Source organism: Hippocampus bargibanti, linkage group LG08, assembly GCF_051943395.1.
Source record: "Hippocampus bargibanti isolate YZ-2025 linkage group LG08, ASM5194339v1, whole genome shotgun sequence".
Taxonomy (NCBI): Eukaryota; Metazoa; Chordata; class Actinopteri; order Syngnathiformes; family Syngnathidae; genus Hippocampus; species Hippocampus bargibanti.
Genome location: NC_142741.1, coordinates 9,199,553 through 9,219,800, shown reverse-complemented (window position 1 = coordinate 9,219,800; position 20,248 = coordinate 9,199,553). Strand labels below are relative to the sequence as shown.

Below are 20,248 nucleotides of genomic sequence, written 5' to 3'. Positions count from 1 at the left end.
TCCTTCAGCCAGAGACTATTACACCCGCTCTGCAAGAAGGAGAGGTACCGGCATTCGTTCCTACCGACTGCTGTCAAGCTTTTTAATAATCATGTGATTTAAAAAAATTGACTCATGTACTGTAAATAGAACAGCCACCTTATGTTGATGCAATGCAGCTACATATATCAATATGCTTTTTCTTTTATACTTGCACTATGTACAGTTTTTTTTAAGAAACATTCTTGCACAGTTACTGCATACACAAAAATCGAAACAAATATCAGGCTTTTATATATTTAGCATTATTCATTTTAATTGAAACCTAAGTCTTTTCATCATAGACCATCAAGGCCAACGCCTCAAAAAAGATGTATAATTCAACTTTGAACAGACCATGCCATCAGTAAATACAATAGTATGTATCCATTTTAGTTTTTTTCACTGTTCAGTTACTCTGATGATGCACATGGGTCCGAGCCAGATACTTGGCATGCCTTTTTTTCCTGAAAGTGCCTCAATTTCTGGAGTCACGCTCTGCGCATAGAAAATCCTCAGGACTGAATCAAGGTGTTCATCGATGACATTACTCCTTTGTGATGTTTTATTCATCTTCATTCACGAAAACAGTTGCTCGCACAGATATGTGCTGCCGAACATAGAGAGCATTGTGCAGCTTGGGCAATGTGCAGCTTGGGCACGGACTTCGGGCAGCGTGTCAGGGAGGTAAGGTGTAAATTGTGCAGCACCGACAAAGTCATAGATTTACTTGTGCGTGTCATGACACTGCAGCTCACTAAGCTCCATTTGGAGATTTCTTGGTGCATTATTCACATCAAACATTAAGGAGTTGCTAAAAAGTTCAAATCTACATTTTTGGGCTTCAAAGTCAGCAAATCGTAAAGTAAAATGAGTTTTTCAGCGAACTGTGCTGCCGCAGTTGTTGGACGATTGCCACACATGCAGGCTGCTACACATCGATCCTGCTCCATTTCCTTTCCGTTCGTGTTTTTAAGACCCAAACGAAAAGTGTCGCGGACGGCTGTGCCCCTTCTTTTGCTTAGCAGCAGCTAAGCTTAGCTTCCTTTTCCACATCGAGAACTCTCGCCCCCAGCATCGGCTGCTCTCCTATTGGCCGCGCGTAGATGTCGTCACAGTGTTTTGACGCTCAAATTAAAAATGTTTTAAATCGGCGTCCAGGCCTCAGCAGGAACTTGCGCTCTGTCGCTAATGTCGCACTTACACAATGAATGGCAGCGCTGACGCCACCCAGCGCTTCACGCGTTCAACGTGTAAGCACCTTTAGCAGTACGTGTGCTGTATAATGGGCCGGCGGACCAGATTAAATACATCCAGTGATACCTTGGCTTACAAACTTAATTGGTTCCCAGACATAGTGTGTAAGGCGAAAAGTGTGTACCCCAAAAATTAATTTCCCATAGGAAACTATTAAAATGAGAATAATCCGTTCCCAGGTCCCAATAAAACATAATTTTCTATTTTCTATTTTTCTAAGCCTTAAAACTACACAAAATATACCTTATTTTATGTATAATAAGTCGTTTTATTTACCTTTGTGATGGTCGTTGATGGCTTGATGGAATGGAGTGGCTGGTTTCCTCAGCATTAAACACTTGATTAGGAACATAGCCGTCTTCTTTCACCATCTTGAGGAATGATCCCTTGTAGGCGCTTTCTCTGTTTACCTAGTTCCTCATCAATTGTGTTCTGTTTAGCTGGGTTGATAGCTTTTTGCATCAAGTGTTGTGGAGCCTGATTGATGGGATATTTTAACCTTGCAGTCTACACTCTGCCTTTGAACTATCAAAGTTGAAACGAGTCCAAATTTCACTGTTTTATATCCATTTTCTCTCTCTGTGTCGTCTGCCTGTCTCTATAATGTTTAACCACCCCCCACTGCTGCGTTCTTGACCAATCCTGTGACTTTAACCAAAGACTGGGGGCGGGGAATAGAGGACAAAAACAAGTCGGCTGTCATTTTGTTGTTTGCAGAACCTCCTCACTCTCTCTCTATTTAATGTTTGCAGCTCTGTGTTTCTGTAAACACAACCCCCCTGCCACTGTTTCGTTCTTGACCAATAACGTGGCTTTAACCGAAGACTGGGGGCAGGGAATAGAGGACAAAAAAAGCCGGCTGCCATTTTCTTGTTAGGAAAACGGGCTTGTTCACGAACGACACATCACTCAATGTGGCACTCCGTGTGTATCCCGAAAAATAGTTTGTATGCCAAGGTAAAATTTTCATAAATTTAACATTCGTAAACCGAAAAGTTCGTAAGCCAAGGGGTTCGTAAACCCAGGTATCACTGCATTTGAAATCATCTCGCGGGCCAAATCTAATTGTAGTGTGTGTAGTAAAATGTGCCCGCGGGCCTGCTTTTGACATTCTGGGCTAGTGCATCGGCTTCACAGTACATAGGTCACAACTTCGAGTCCAGTTCAGACTTCCCTGTGTGGACTTTGCATCCCAGTCAGCAAAGGCATCTGGGCCAGATGCACAGCGGCCTTGTTTCGGCACTGGCATAATGCATGTGGGCCGAATGGCGGCCCAGACGCGGCAAAGGCTTGACTCCGGCAAACCGGATGTGGGCCGATTATGGCAAACCCGATGTGGGCTGAAAATCAATTTACAACTCTGGCTCAGTTATGACGAGCTAGTATTGAACCTGAACTCGAGACATACACACACACACACACACACACACACACACACACACACACACTCGAGCACACCCTTTTCTGGCTTTCCGAGAACACTTCCTGCTTTCTTTCAAACAAACAAATGCTATCTCATCAACATATTAAATCAGAATCAGAATCATCAGAATCAGAATCATCTTTATTGCCAAGTATGTAGAACACACAAGGAATTTGTTTCCGGTAGAACACGCTGCACTAGTATCATCGTCAAAAAAACTGCTAAGTGGCACTATACAGTTCCATTTTGGCTACTGTTGAAAGAGTTCAAAGAGTTAATGGCTTGGGGGAAGAAGCTGTTTTTGGTGCGCATGGATCGGTAGCGCCTGCCTGTGGGGAGTAGCTGGAAAAGGTGGTGGGCAGGGTGCGGAGGGTCCAGCAGGATTTTCCGCGCCCTAGTTTGGATTCTTGCAGTGCAAAGTCCTCGAGAGTGTTGGTTATCACAAATGTTAGTCATCACATTTTGCAATTCAATCTTGTCCTCTTCAAATTAATTTCTCCGCTTAGAAACTAATAAAGGTGAATCTAATCAAATTCAATATGTATATCGTGTATATGAATCAAATCATCTCTTCAGTGACTTCAGGGAGATGAGAATTGTCAGGTCAAAACAAGTGTAATGATCATCTCTCAATCATTATTTCAATAAATCTATAAATTCTTCTTTTACGAAAAGTTCCACGATATCAACTGGTCAATCTCTTTTAAGTAATTAATCACCAGCGAATCAAGCAACATTTACCTCGCCAATTCATTCCAATTCGAGATAAATGTTCCTGTCATTGAGCCTAATTTACTATTTTATTCACTTTTTCCAATTGAACTGTCATTTACGAGAGGTCAACCCAGTGGAATATGGTGGGGGCCCCAGAATTGCCTATGGGTGTTAAACCACTATTTGAAGCTGTGTGCTGACAAAACCCTTGATAAGAGGCATCGTAAATAACTCTGGCTGTTTTCAAATGGCTTAATCAAGCCATATACAAAACAAAGTTTAGCTCAATCTAACAAAACTAATCCTATAATTTTATAAATTCACTCTTTGACTCTGTCATTTTATACAATTTCCATTTCATTTTGCATTCACCCGAATCAGGATTTCAAAATTATTTGTCCCAATCGCAGACAAAAACACTGGAATCCTGACTTCAAGGTGGTCAATTCTCTTAGTGAAAACACTTTATCCAATGTAACAAAAACACTTTACTTTTGCCTTCAAATTCACTCGAGTTCAGCCTCTGCTTATTCATTTGTTTGTTGGCTTATTTATTTGTTCACTCTGTCTAATTTGCCTGCCTATTTAATTTATTTTTTTGTTTCAAGTGGAGGGTATTCATCAAAGAACTATGGTGAAAAAACAGTGTTATGTCATTCATGAGGGTGGCCCGGTAGTCGAGTGGTTAGCTGGTTAGCACACCGGCTTCACAGTGCAGAGGTCGCTGGTTCGCATCCCGGTCCGGCCTCCCTGTGTGGAGTTTGCATGTTCTCCCCGGACCCGTGTGGGTTTTTCTCCGGGTCCTCCGGTTTCCTCCCACACTCCAAAAACATGCATGGCAGGCAGATTGACCACTCCAAATTGTCCCTAGATGTGAGTGTGAGAGTGACTGCTGTATGCCTTTGTGTGCCCGGCGATTGGCTCGCAACCAATTCAGGGTGTCCCCTGCCTCGTGCCCGAAGACAGCTGAGATAGGCTCCAGCAACCCCCGCGACCCTAATGAGGAATAAGCGGTATGGAAAATGAGATGAGATGTCATTCATGAAGATGTCGAGCTGGCGGCATGGTTGGGCAGGTTTCCCGATGAGTCAGGATAGTCATCTGCACAGCCCCCCATCGAGTCCTCTTGTAATGACAAGGCAGCCTCTCGTCCTGTGAAAGAAGAGAGAGAACTGGGTGGCAGAATTACATGCGGCAGGAACAATGTTTTTTGCACAATACGTTTGTGAATGTTAACGCAAACCTTATTCATTTTATTTCCATGTATTTACCTATTTGGCGAACGAATCAATTTGCCGATCATCGAATGCCGCTGTGAACTTGCCCCCCCTCTTTTGGGCAGAGAAAGAAGGAGGGAGGACTGGGCTGCCCGCTCTCTCTGGGCAGCCCACCCCCCTTGGTTTTAGCAAAGCTCACACCCAAGGCACCCAGCTGTCAACGTATACACAACGCGCATACATACACACACAAACACAAAAGCACACAATGAAACACAAAAAAGACAAACAGACGGCTCCTCCAAATGGCCCCCCCTCAGCCGACTCCCTGCCCACGAACTGTCCTCGGACAATGAAGCTCCCTGCAGCAACGGCAAGCAGTGCTGATAACGCGCTAGTGTTGATGAATGCATTAATGTTACGGAAAATCCACGATCTATTGCAGCTGCAAATAAACAAAAAAATAACACATAATTGTCCGGCTCCAAATTAATAAATCAAATTTTCGCCAGCCCTCGCACAAAAAATTCCTGGAGTTCAACCCTTCTGAAGAATCACCACCTGGAATTGCCCTGGTCTTACAGTTCGGCCGCCGGGCGTCCAGAAATCGACTCTTAATCCAAATAGGTATTAGAGTTAGCATCGTAAATCTACACCCACAGAACTCGGCTAGAATTGGTCTACCTTCCCACATTCACCTGCCCTCAAGCTCACCGATGCACAGATTAACCATAGTTATTCTTTTGGCCGAAAGAATTCCACAATACATACAATCATGCTAGCGGTGCCACTCACCCGTGAAACAATTCTGAGTGACAGAAACCAAGAAAGGAGCGGCTGCCCACTCAAACGAAAAAGAGAAACACAGGTCCCACTCCTCCCCCCCCTTCCGAAGCCATCAGCTAGTACCCGAAGTCTTCCGGCACCAATAATACTGGGTTCATTTTGATCGTTCGTCCCTGATTCATTGCTTCTACGGGCGTTGATGCAGAGGATGGTTTAATTATCAGGAAACCAGGTGTTGAACAGAAAGTGTGTTTAATCTTGAAGAGAGCGGAGACATCGCGGTGTCGGCTAAGGAGGAAGCATGGAGAGAGAGAGAGTGAGAAGAACTGGGAGAGCATTTATATGGCGCACAGGGTGTGATGCGGCAGGATGTGACGTAATGTAGATGCGATGTCATGTAAGGGAAGGCAGGATATGACGTATCAGGTCCAGTAGGATTTTGTCTTGATTCTTGCAGTGTGCAAGTCCTCAAGAGTGGGTAGGGCGGTGCCAATGGTTTTTTCCGCTGTCCTAACTGTCCGTTGAAGTCGGATTTTGTCCATTTTTGTGGCGGCCCCGAACCAAATGGTGATGGAAGAACACAGGATGGATTCGATGACAACCGTGTAGAAATGTTGCAGCACCTCCTGTGGCAGGCCATGCTTCTTTAGCAGCCTCGGGAAGTACATTCTCTGTTCGACCTTTTTCAGGATAGAATTGGTGTTGACCTCCCACTTCATGTCCTGGGAGACTGTGATTCCCAGGAACTTGAAGGTCTCAACGGTTGACACGAGGCAGTTGGCTAGTGTGAGGGGTAGCTGTGGTGAAGGATGTTTCCTGAATTCCACGATCATCTCTACTGTCTTGAGCGTGTTCAGCCCCAGGTTCTGACAGCTGCACCAGAGCTCCAGCCGCTCCACTTGTTGTCGGTACGCAGACTCCTCGCCGTCTTTGATAAGACCAATGACCGTGGTGTCGTCTGCGAACTTTATGATATATTTCATATTATTGATCTTTACTACTGTGCTGGTGCACACGCTTTCTGCTGACCCAAATACGCACAGCTTCCCACGCAAGCAAGCTGTTGAAAAATCGCTCTCCCTGCTAACGGAGAAACCACCCAACACACAGGCTCGGACTCAGGCGAACGCCGAAGCAAAAAAGTTATACCGGTAGCCCTCTCCCCGGCCGCACCCCGCGCCGACGTGCGGCCCAACCCAGGAGCCGTCTGCAACAGTGACTCGCCCAACCCGCCACCTCGCCGCAAAGCAGAAGGAACTGTCTCAAAGAGGCCCCAACCGTGAGCCCGACGCAGTGTTTGCGTCGCGGCGATCCCTCACGCTCGAGCGCCGACACTCACCGACGCCAAGTTGTCGGTGGACACCCCCCCCATCCCTTGATTGCTGTGCGAGTGATATGCTGTCATGCTGGAGAAAATTGTCGTACGCGTTTGTTAAGAAACAGTTATTTTGTATCCTCATTTTGTGCAATGCTGCTCCGGCAAATAAACATCCTACTTGTTCGATATTGTCACATTCGGATTGACAGCTGGGGGCTTCTTCAGGACTGCAGGTATGAACACGGGACGCTGTGAACTTGTATTTGTACTTTGTATTACCCAGGACTTTCTATATCTACGGTGCTCAGTCCGAGCTCCCTCCCCCATCCCGTAATCCTTTTCTGAACCACCTTTTATGCTTCATGCTTATGTCTTTTATGCTACCAAATACATCGCAGACACGCTGTCGAGTTCAACAGTGTTGCCGGCTGTAGCGGTGGCAGCCGTACAATTATAAAAAAAAAAAAGGTCTGGCGGCCGTGGTCGTAAGTATGGGTGGTCGTAACTCGCGCCGGTCGTAAATTGGATGTTACCTGTACTGTATTTAAAACATGGTGGGTGTGCTGACATATCGGTCCAGCTCAGTTCAACAACTATCTGCAACACAACTGAAAAGGACAAGAATATCATGTTCATTTTTGAGTTTATGGCTCACATAGAATCTAGTAGTAAACGCCAAAGTGATGCAAGTAATCATCATCATGGCACTCACACACAAAACATATTTCATCCATTTAATAGAAAACACATGAAATGTCTTGCCACCTGCAAACCTTGACAATTTCGTCATGTATACGTCTGCATACCAAACCTTATTTTTATCTGGGATTGGGAGTTGCAGATAGAACTGGGCAATACAACAAAAATGACATGCGTTTCGTTACATGTTTAATGTCTTAGTGTGGGCAGGTTCCCTGAGACATAACACAGCCATCTTTCTTAACTGACTGGGTCGTTTGTGAGATTTCCACGTTATTTTCGCTGACTGTACACTGTATTTGAATCCATAAAGACTCATCACCAATTATGTGAAACGTCGATTTCACGTATTTATGTGTATGTGGGAGTGTGTTTATGTGTGTTTATCCGTGTGTGTGTGTATGTGTGTGTGTGTGTGTGTGTGTGTGTGTGTGTGTGTGTGTGTGTGTGTGTGTGTGTGTGTGTGTGTTCTCATTTGCGTGCACTGGTGGGGACATCAACCTGGCTGCACGCAGCCCGGTGGGGACTCATGTACCCGTAGGGCCCTAAAATGAGGTCCCCATGGGCAAATTGCTCAGAGGGACTTCAAACCATGTTTTGAAGACGTTTCATGATATTTCCTAAAGTGTCCCCACGGGTGCATTCCAGACCAAAAAACTGTGAGTGTATGCGACCTTAATGTGGCAGACTGGTGTACGCCAGGGATGTGTCCTCGCACCAGTCCTGTTCAACACTCCTGTGTTTGACACTGTTGCCCCATGAGAGGATCGAGAAGAACAGTGGGGTTCCCATAGATTTCCGGCTTGATGGAAATCTATTCAACATCAGGAGGCTCCAGGCAGTCATGAAAGTAAGATCAGAGCAAGTCATCGAACTCCAATATGCAGATGACTGCAGTTGTGGCCCAAACACCAGAAGCACGACAAGCTAGTCTCTCAGCCGCTGCAGATGCCTATGGTAGAATGGGCCTCTCTGTCAATGTGGAAAACACTGAGGTAATCTGTCAGTGGGCATCCATTCCTCCAGTTCATCCACCAACATTCACCATCTCCAATAAGCCACTAGCAATAGTGGACTAGTGTACTCTTTCAAATACCTGGGCAACTTTCTCTCTGACGACTGCAGCATCGACAAAGAGATACAAAACCGGATCAAACAGGCATCAGCATCTTTTGGCAGACAGAGGAGGAGAGTCTTTCAAAACAAAGATCTCAAACTCCACACCAAGGCTGTAGTTTATCGGGCTGCTGTTGTGTCAACCCTTTTCTACAACTGTGAAGCATGGACCCTGTACAGTCACCACCTCAGGATGTCCCCCACACTGAAACACTTTGCAAAACCAACTGCACCAGTGTGGAAGCTACAGGCACCCAGCACCAACTTCGCTGGCTAGGCCATGTGATCAGGATGCCAGAAGAGCACTTGCCACGTAAGGTGCTTTATGGCCAGCTCCATATCGGCCGTCTCCTGGCAGGAGGCCCCAAAAAAACGCTATAAAGACCAGGTGAAGACTGCCATGAAAAAATGCGGCCTGAACCCGACCGACCAAGCTGGAGGACATTGCAGCTCAACGCTCCATCTGGCGGCAACTCCTCCAACAAGGCATACAGAAACTTGAGGAAGACCGAGGTGACCAACGGACCAGTAAACGTTAAAGGAGACATCATGCCAGTGCCATACCCACAACCCCAGTCAATGCCTTCACCTGCTCATCCTGTGGCAAGCAGGCAGACGTGGCGGCAAGCAGGCAGGCGTGGATCACGGATTGGGCTATACAGTCACATGAAATGGTCCCACAAGAAGTAGAGCTGGACTGTCATCATCGGACACGATGGACAACTTTAAGCAAGTAAGACATTGTCGTACTAGAGGAATGAGCATGCCCGCCACGACATATTTATATGTGAAAATACGTATAAGTAACACAAGGCCTACGATTGGTGCGTTGCATGTAGCATTCAATGTCACGGCCTTATGCCAACAACGTGGCACACTAGCATCGATAGCATCCAGCATATTTCGTTTAGATAATGATGAAACTACGGTGACATAGATTGGTCTCATAAATCGTACTTCTGAGACTGTTATCAACACCTTTACCATGGTTCATGGGCCAGTGCAGCCAGCATTATTCGATGATTTTTATAAAATCGAATTAAATTGATACATACAGCTAATACTGCAGCCCCAATTCTATTGTACATGCAAAAACACATGTGCAGCGATGCATTTGGGCCGTCCCATTTACGCATTCTGACAGCCGCTGGAGCAACTTTGTAACTCCACTGCGCTGGCACCGGCGCGCGTCTATCGCGATTGGCCCATATTGTTACGTGATCTGCGCCTCATGTGACATACTTCTTTTAAAATAGCTAAAGAAGCAAATTTTGTTAAATAGCTATTGAAAACTGTTCGCTTTGCTTGAGAGGTTTTAACTTTCGTCGTGATTCGCTGGAAACTGCTGAGATAAAATAGTTGAATAATCATTTACCCATGATACATTGCAGTATTTACATCGAATGACATCAACATAAATGGTTGCATTATGGAGCGAGAGAACAGGAGTAAAACCCAAAAAGATATTAAACAAACATATTTTCATTTTTTGAAGAAGCAACGGAGTGACAATTCGTTTCAGCAAACTGCTGTTAACGATTTGAATTCAGCGGATAAGGGACATTATTTCAGAGCTGTTGCAACACATTGGAAATCTTCCAAGCCACGAAATTTAAGTAGACTCTAATGAGAAATATTGTGCTAAGTCTGTTCTCTTTGTCATCTCTGTACCGTATCATATCAAAATAGCACTGCATTTATTGTGTAGTAACTTAAGAAAATAGAAATAGTTTGTTTATTTTATCCATCCATCCATCCATTTTCTGTCGCTTATCCGGGGTCGGGTCGCGGGGGCAGCAGCTTCAGTAGGGAAGCACAGACTTTCCTCTCCCCAGCCACTTCTTCTAGCTCGTCCTGGCGGATCCCGAGGCGTTCCCATGCCAGATGGAAGACATAGTCTCTCCAGCGTGTTCTTGGTCGTCCCCGGGGTCTCCTTCCAGTGGGGCATGCTCGAAACACCTCACCAGGGAGGCATCCTAATCAGATGCCCGAGCCACCTCATCTGGCTCCTCTTGATGTGGAGGAGAAGCGGCTCGACTTTGAGCCCCTCCTGGATTACCGAGCTTCTCACCTTATCTCTAAGGGAGAGCCCGGACACCCTACGGAGAAAGCTCATTTCGGCCGCTTGCATCCGGGATCTCGTTCTTTCGGACAAAACCCATAGCTCATGACCATAGATGAGGGTTGGGATGTAGATCGACCGGTAGATTGAGAGCTTTGCTTTTTGGCTCAGCTCCTTCTTCACCACGACAGATCAGTACACAGCAGACGCGGCACCGATCCGCCTGTTGACCTCTCGCTCCCTTACACCCTCATTCGTGAACAAGACACCCCGATTGTTTATTGTATGTATGAATAAATTATTTTACTTTAATTAAAATTGTTTGTATATTAGAAATATAGATTTTAGACAAATTATGTTTTTTTTTTTATTTGCAATTTAAATATCATGCTCCAATGAATGTATTTTGGTTTATTCCAATCAGTTTTGTACAGAGGGTTGTGTCAGGAAGGGCATCCGACGTAAAAGCTGGACCAAAACAAACATGCGTATCATACCTCTGAAGATGGAGGTTACTGATTCGCTGTGGGAAAAGCCGAAAGGAAAAGAAGAGTTTTGTATACTTGGGCAATCTAGTTAAATCTGGCCCCATCCATTTTAGACTTTGGCCCCCTTTTCAGACACAACCCTTTTTTAATTTCCCAGATGCATCCTTGCATGTGTTCAAAATATACAGTTTGATCCAAACAGCCAGAGACAGGAATAAAAGTGGCAGCATCTCAAAATGTAATTTTTGTTTTTGCAGGATCAAAGTCGTTGGATGAGATATGAGATGGAGAGATCTGAGATGACGCAACCACAAATGTCAACCAAGGTATAAGGACCACATTTGGCTGAATGCAACGTTCGCTGAACTATAGTCTGCCACAAATGAAGTGAAGTTAAACTTAACTTTATCGATACTGTTTTCAAAAACTTGCAACTTCAGTTACAGTGTCAAATCCTTAGACTACAGCCACCTGCATTTTGTGACACATAATATCTGAAGAGAGTAACCCATTTATGCTGTAACAAAACATTCTTTCATTGGCAGTTGATTTTATGTTTTTTTGTTTGTTTTTCAGATAAATCACAAAGAGATCTCCAATGATGACAAAAGCCATGACCACACTTCTAGTGATGTTGGTCATAGTGCAACTGTCCCTGAGCTCCAGAGGCCGGTCAGTATCATCATAAGAATCTATTGCGCTTAATCTATTGCAAATTCCCCCATTGTGGGATTATTAAAGGCTTTCTGATTCTGATTCTATTAATTATAGATCTGGGGAAAATCACACTTTTGGTATGTTTGGAATAGCTATTAGATTCTTATTCACTCTCATATTATTATGATAATAATAAAGGATACCATGAAATCACTCGACGGTATCATAGATACATACAGTGAGAGGGGGAAAATGCTTTTCAAGAGTAATTAAAGCAACACTTCGATAGGCTGCATCACTTATGGTCCAACTAGCATCTCTTCAAAACTATTGTCTTCCTATTACAATGTCTAATACGAGAATGAGCATGCTGAAGTTCAAAATGTGTACCAGAGAGATCTTTTGAAATTGTTTATTTCAATGTTTCAACAGTCCTATGGCAATTCGCAAAACTGTGTAGCAAATAAAGTGCTATATATATATATATATATATATATATATATATATATATATATATATATATATATATATATATATATATATATATATATATATATATATATATATATCAAGAGTGGGGGCACAAATTATGTCCAGGATTTTTACGGTTAGTAATCTCTCTCTCTGTCTCTCCCTCTTTCAGTTTAACATGAAAATGAATAAACAAACCATGGACGATTCTCTGTCTAGTTCTGACGATACTGATGATGAATATGTTCCCAAACCTGGAGACCAAACAAGTGACAGCTTGGTAGAAGAAACAGAGCAGCAGATGAACAAGAGGACAAAGAGACGGAAAGTGCCTTCAACCAACCCACGGAAAGTACATGTAACTTCACATAAAAAAAGACATGTGACACCTTCTTCTAACCTGGACATGGATAAATCTCATGAATCAAAAAGTACACCTGGCCAATTCCTCTAAGCCACAGACAGACACGTGACTTGTGCCGACTCATCTGACTCAGAACACCAGCAAACAGCTTCATCCAGTGGTTCTGATATGAAGGTCATGACTTTTAAAAGGAAAACAGATGGTGGCAGGCTCTATAACAAATCTCACTTCTGTGTGTTTTGCTCCAAGCCTTACAGAAAAATTGCACGCTATTTAATAACACAACACAAAGATACCCATGAAGTGACAAATGTGCTTCAATGTCCAACTGGCTCCAAGGAGAGAAGAATACAACTGTATCTTCTCAGAAGTAAAGGGAATCGTGCCCATAACAATGACGTTCTTCGTGAAGGTCAAGGAATGTTGATACCTCGTCAGCAATCCAAAAAAAACGTGGAAGCCAAAGATTACATGCATTGTGTGAATTGTCAGGGCTACTCTATGAGGAGAGCAATGTGGAGGCACATGCAGAGGGTCGCTTAAACATGCATGTGCAAAATTTGAAACCAAGAAAGACTAGGGTTCAGGTCTTGTGTGAATATGCTCAGCCAGTTCCAGATGGTGCAAATGAACAGTTTTGGAAAATGGTGCTTGCTATGCATCAAGATGCAATCACAAATGCTGTGCGAAAAGGTGATTCTGATATTTGGGCAATACCTCTTCATGCATGATGTCTCAAAACATGACTACATCAAACAGGCAGACAGACAGACATCAGACCTCGTGAGACAGGACGACTGCTTCTACAGGGGAAGAAAAATGGAAAGCTTAAAGACATGGTGGATTTATTCATCCCAGTAAATTTCCGTCATGTGATCGAAGCAGTGAGGAAGGTGGCTGTTCGGTTTAAATTCTTCCTTCTTTCCTGGTTCGGTTTTCAAAGAAGTTCAGTGATAAAAATATCAGTAACGACGATAGATGGTGAACAAAAAACTACTTTATTCTAATGAGACAGAAAAAGCACTTCTCGTCTCGGTCGGGGCGAAGACATGAGCACACGGACAAAGATAGGAAACAAAGAGAACGAGCTCCCGCTCTGACAAGTTTTTGAATGTCCACAGCAGCGATCTGTTGTCCAATCAGCTACGGACAACTCAGTGTTGGGAGGGTCTTCGATTGAAGTTGGAGCCGTTGCTTCTTTGCAACGACTATTGAACTAATAAGATTGATAATGCTATTAGACTGAAATTAAACGTGCACTAATCATAATGTGTACTAAGCTAAACATGAAATAACATAATATGTTTACTAATGTGCATAAAACACTCTATCAGTGGCTGGCTTAAATGAGCAATTAGATGCGTTTGAAATACCATCCTTAGCACTTAAGTTAGGCCACAACCTCAGGAAAATTGCAAATATTATTGAATGTGAAGGATTAATCTCAGGTGATGACAATCCCATTAATAATGCACGGGTGTTCAAACCAATCTGTGTCACCAGATGGAGTGAATGTGTGTCCTCAAAGGCCCTCAGAAACCTGTGTGAGGCAAAATGGAATGTTCCACAACGTCTGCCTTTTACCGAAGATGTGAAAAACCAAAACCAAAACTCAAAGAAGACACACGTAGTAAACATTGGGGAGAACTTGCAAAAGTTACACTTTGCGAAATTATCATTTTCAACCGAGAAGAGAAGGGGAAGTTTCTAAGATGCCACTTAGTGCGTTTACTTTGAGAGATACATCGTCGACACATCCGGATGTGGAGCTGGCTCTGTCTGACCTTGAGCGGAAACTGTGTCGGCACTTCCGAAGAATTGAAATACAAGGGCGAAAGGTTCCCATTCTCCTTACACCTGAAGTGCAGACATCCATGATGTTACCTGCCAATACTTGTCATGGATATGGGATACTGGATGAAAACACATTGTTTTTTGCAAGACCACAAGCTCCTCGTCACTTCAGAGAATCTGATGTAATTCGTCAGATAGCCCTAATCTGCGCGGCAAAAAATCTGGAAGCATTGTCTTCCACAAAATTGAGAAAGCACCAATGTCCAAAGTTCTCAATTTAAAAGACAATGAAATGGATGAGCTGGCAGACTTCCTAGGCCATGATATCAGAGTGCACCGTCAATATTATCTACTGCCGGAGGGGACATTGCAGCTTGCAAAAATAAGCAAGGCACTCATCGCTCTGGAAACGGGAAGTTTGTCCCAGTTTAAAGGCAAGAATTTGGATGAAATCAACATTGATCCCCATGGTAAGAGCACATCTGCATATTTTAGGAAATAATTGCACCCATTTTTTTCTCAGTCAGCTCGAGTCAAGTCAAGTTTTATCTGTGTTTCCTCTGTTCCTGATATGTCAGGCACTGATGATGAGGACGATAAAGATATGACAAAATGTACTCCTACATCAACATCATCACCACAATCATCTGGTATGTTTATGACTTTAACATTTCTTAGGTCAACATATGTTTTCTTCAATGCCTTCCCGAAAATGTAGACCATTGGTGTCATACATGTCAGTATAGATTCATGTTGACACAGAAAATAATTGTAAATTATTCTATGGTGTGTAGACCAACGTCGACGGGTTATAGAAATCGGAATGGAATCTTTAAAATCATGCTTTCTCAGTAGTAAATAGAAAAGCATGTCTTCATGTAATGTGAACCCTTACAAAATAAATTGATCCCACCAAAAAAAATCTGAATTACATTCACTTACACCATGAACATAGCACTGAAGTACATATTGCTGATTTTGTTTAACTCAATATATTTATTCTGTGTTTACTACTAATAGGGAAATTGGATGGTAGGGCGGAGCTGGTGAAGATCTCTGAAGGTAAACTGTTATCTAGTGGCTTGTGAATGTGTTATCATTTGATGTATAAAAACTACAAAACTCTTACAAAACAGACCAATGATGACTTTAGACAGCACTGGCCTGTGTCTTAACTTTTGGAGGAATATTAATTTACTGTCCCATTTTATATAGGGAAGGAAGAAGTAAAAATGAAAGTAAAAAAGTGGACAGAAGAAGAAATCCACGCTGTGGAGAAAGCCTTGATGGACTCCATCAGGTCTCTCAAGGTTCCAGGCAAAGACGAATGCATGAACTGCATTAAGGCTTCACCAGAAGAATTGAAAGGGAGAACTTGGAAGGGAGTTAAATATTTCGTGAAAAACCGCATTGATAAATTAATGAGAATGTGCGCAAAACGCAGCTAAGGTAAGGTTAGGTTTGGCAGCTGGAACAATGCATTGTTTTTTATGTATTATATGTGTCATGTGCACTTGTTTCTGGCACATTTAAATAAAACACAGAGACAATAGCTTTTATTTCAAATATTGAGTGTTTTTTTTTTTCTTGAATATTTGTCGACTAAACTTCTCGACACACCAATTTTGTCCAGCACTTTTATTTCAATCTTTAACGTTTTACACGCAGTTGTTAATATGAAAGCAATTTGTATTTATTTTCTTACCACAATGTCGAATGTTTGAAATTTCAGGTTGATGTATTTCAATTATTAAAAAAGATCGGAGGCTGCCATTGAAATTGGTACATGAGCAGTGTTAATTTACTTGATTCTCTTCAATCTATTTTATAAGATGGCGCCCGAGTAGGCAACTTTCACCAAGTGCTCTCATGAGCCTTGCTTTTGTTGTTGTTTTTGTCTTGTTTTGTGTTTTCTTTTGTCACTTTGTGTTATTGTGCGTCGTGTGGAACGGATACAGATTGTTTTTCAGCATTTTTGGCCACGACATTCATCATGGAGGAGACTGCTGAGCAGTTGCGCCTTTTCGGCAGCATGAATATGCCAGTACTGTTTTTGATTGTAAGGAAAGTCTGTACCATTTGACTTTCATCGCTGGACAGCTCTGGGGCGATTGTGCTTTTTTGAGCCTGTAATGGGCAGCATTTTCACAGCCCCCGCTTTGTTCAGCTTGATTATTCTGTCGGATATTGTCTCAGAAAATGGGAGGGGGCTTGGACCCAGTTGTGCATGTGAACAAAATATTTCACATTGTGTTAAAAATTTAGAATTGTCAAATAATATACAATCATGGCTCCTGCAAAACACACTTGTTGACCTTACAGGCTATAAATATTGTCTCTTGAAAAAAATAAGCGCCACCTGCTGGTTGTTTTGGTTTGACATGATTCGTTAAGTCCCCACGGAGTTGCGAAAAACCTGGAAAAATTAAATCAAGAATTATGCCTTTTTAAAGTTATTTCTGAGTGAGCACAGGCAAAAAAAACTTTGGGTCCTAAAATCAATTTTTTATGAGTTTCAGAAATGTGTTTTTTTTCCATGTTTGAAATTGGGTTCCCACGGGTCAAAACTTGTGTCCCCACCATGTAGCAAAAATGTGTCTGCGCGTGTGTGTGTGTGTGTGTGTGTGTGTGTGTGTGTGTGTGTGTGTGTGTTTGTGTGAAACAAACATGCCAAGAAATTAGGAAATACTTTTAATGCCACAACAAAATATTTGTCTCTCATTGAGTCATTCTACACACCCTTGATACCACTAACTACTTTTCTATTAGCAAGATCTTATGCCATTCTTGACAAGCACAAACAAATCACAATTTCTGAATCTTCATTTAGGCAAAACAAGAAGTCAGTTAAATAACAAACTCGTTGTTTACTCTTTATTGGTATTGTTCAATTTGGAGACAAATGTAAAATTACAATTGCTATTCATAATTCTTATGTTAGTTGCTCATAGTGGTGAAATTCCAATTATCTGTTCAGATATATATATATTTATTTATTCATTATAAATTACACCATTCAAAAGCAATCTAGAACTTCCCAATGCATTTTAATGTAATACGAGAAAAAAATGTCAGTTAAAACATTATCTACTGCGAAATACAATTTATTATCTTTTGCATCGCTTTTGCAGGTAATGCACATCCGAAAGCTACTAGCCAAAATGGATCGACCAAACGGGCTCTACCCAAACTACTTAAACCCTCGTACAGGTCGTTGGGGCCAACGTAAGTACGCTGAATGTGTTGTAATGTTGACATGATCTGGTTTTCTCGTTGAAAAAATAATGCAGGCGTTGGGACAGCAAAAAGAAACATTGAATATTTACAATGAAAACGAATGGAGGAAAGAGGATACAGTATCCTTACCTTCGTTCCATATTTTCTGCTTTATAAGGCGCTTTGAATTATAAGGCACACCTCACCTACAGTATTTTGAAACTGTTTTTCATGTATAAGACACTGCATTATAAAGTGCATAAAACATTCAATAGTGGCCGCGCTATGCATCACCTAAATCAGGGATTGCCAACTCGTTAGAAACTCAGAGCCATTTGTTTCCTGTGTGCAAAGAGCCGCATCATCCACATTGGCCTTTCATTTTCAACAATGAATAATGAGTGCAGTGTCTTACACAAACAAACTCCCAGTTCAACCAAGTCCACAAACAAGCGTCGCCGTTATCGCGTCAGCGGCATCTCGCCAGCAGTGGGCCCGCCGCCGCGTTCTCGCCGTCGCGTTCTTGCTGCCGCGTTCTCGCTGCCACGTTCTCGCTGCCACGTGCTTCTTCAGCAGCCTAAGGAAGCACATCCTCTATTGGGCTTGTTAGAGGAGAGTGGCCTTCTTTCCTCCGCGTGTTCGTTCAGATCGGATGATGAGTATTTTGGTAATCCAAATAAAGGCTGGAGTCGATGAAGAAGATTCTGCAGAATATTCCACATGATTTACAGACAATGGCTGCATGATCACGAGAGTGTCCACATTATGGACACAAAACATATTTATTTCATCAGAAAGGCGCTATCAAGACTATAGCGCGACACTGAGGCAGCATTCACATCATTTTCCTATCAGTAGAACATGGAGCAAAAACATGCAACAATGACCACATGTAGATTGTTGAGGGATGTCGCCTATCCATGGGATCACAGGTGTCTGCTGGGGAGGGATCATGAAGGAATTTACGGAATTGTGTGGGTCATGTGAGACACCAAGGCCATGAGAGGGGCGGTTGTAAGTTTGACTGGCAATGTCATTGTGGGACGGGAGGTGTTTTGAGAGGGGAGAGGGGGTCAGCAGTCTGTTTTCAGGTGGTGGCTCTGCAGTGATCAGGTCAAATATGGCGCATTTGTTTCTTTGTCTTTTTTCCGGACCTTAAGTTTACCACCTGGTCCCAGGTTGACACACCGGGGTTATTCTGCCCGTATACGGTTGAAATCAACCTCTGTTTGAATGATGTCATCAATGGATGGCAGGGGTGACAGCTGGGGTTGGATCAGTGGACGTGGTTTCTCGGTCGTCGTCAGATGGTGGATCGCTGACCCCACGGCGGATATGTGTGTAACAATTACGCAAGACTGTGTTATTTCTGTTTTAAAGGCATAATTATAGCGAACAGAAGCATTCTTCGTTGCAACAGAATCAATTTATCATTGCTGGCATGCAACTGTATGACAACTAAAACAGCCAATCCATCGTTTATTCGCTCATATCGTCCGTCACACACAATTTTCCTGTTGGACTTTATTCAGAGCGAAATTAAGACAGAACACTAAATTGAGGTTTAACAGCACTGTTCGCCATACATCGCACATGCTCCATTGGTCTTAACCAAGAGCACATCGACTGCCAAGCAGTCCCAGAACGCCATCAGAGATGTGACTGTCACTCGTTTTGTTTCCAATAGCCTGAAAGGCTCCTTCAGTATAATTTGCAAGCTTCTGGACACTGTAGTGGAGTTAGCGGATCCTGTCAACACGTGTCATTCATTTCTATTTGATTCCAAATAAAAATGGATCCCCAACGTGCAGCAATCTGGTTGGATTTGATTTGCCTTTATTAGTCTCACAGTGGAGAAATTTACATTTCACAGCAGCAAAGTTATGAAAGGAATGAAAGTAGAAAAACAAAATACATTGGTTAACAATATAAATTGGTTAACCAATTTATTTACGCCACGAGGAACTCCAAATGCACCAACGGACTCTGTTACCTCCTACATGAAGGGGGGGGTACTGTCATGATCTGGTTGGCGACCAACGGGGGGCGCTGTCGGCCCCGCCTGCACCTGCGCAGGTGCTGGTCGTCCCGATCAGATTGGCGACCAGCGGGTAGCGACGTCAGCCCTGCCGGCAGCCTCGCAGGTGCTGGTCGTTATAATCAATGACACTTAAAAGGACACCTGGCACGATCATCCGGTGCCGATTCATTGTTTGTTTGCTGCTTGGTTGCAGCATGCATCGTGTACGTGTTTGTTTAACCTTGGCGGGCTTTTACTTTTGGTCTTCTTTTGCTACTTTGTATTTTTTCCATTCAGATGATTTTGATGTTTTACATTTTGTTCCTGCTGACTTTAATTTAATACAATTTGTCAAACAACCTCCTACTCACTCCTGCCTGCTTTTTCGGATCTGCACCCGCCATCACCACCTTGCAAACCGTGACAAAAACAATCAATGTGAGAAGTAAAAAGTGAAACTATATATATATATATATATATATATATATATATATATATATATATATATATATATATATATATATATGAGTCAGCTCAGGGCACCAATAACCATTTTTTCTTTCTCCATTCCACCCTGTGGCCTGAGCTGACACCACCAACTATTTGATAAATCGTTCAACATCCATTC

At 42.8% G+C, this 20,248-nt stretch overlaps 1 protein-coding gene across 4 annotated transcripts in view; it reads left to right on the top strand.

The window, feature by feature from the left end:
- The window catches only part of man1a2 (mannosidase, alpha, class 1A, member 2), a 194,527-nt gene that overhangs the window by 122,544 nt on the left and 51,735 nt on the right, over positions 1–20,248 (top strand). For 3 of the 4 annotated variants that reach the window (XM_089003219.1, XM_089003220.1, XM_089003222.1), the window contains 4 exons: positions 11,356–11,424; positions 11,675–11,770; positions 12,399–12,584; positions 17,516–17,609. In XM_089003219.1, the coding sequence (XP_088859345.1) occupies positions 11,356–11,424; positions 11,675–11,770; positions 12,399–12,584; positions 17,516–17,609 (445 nt within the window). The remainder of the gene's footprint in view (positions 1–11,355; positions 11,425–11,674; positions 11,771–12,398; positions 12,585–17,515; positions 17,610–20,248) is intronic. The other variant, XM_089003221.1, reaches the window with a different exon arrangement.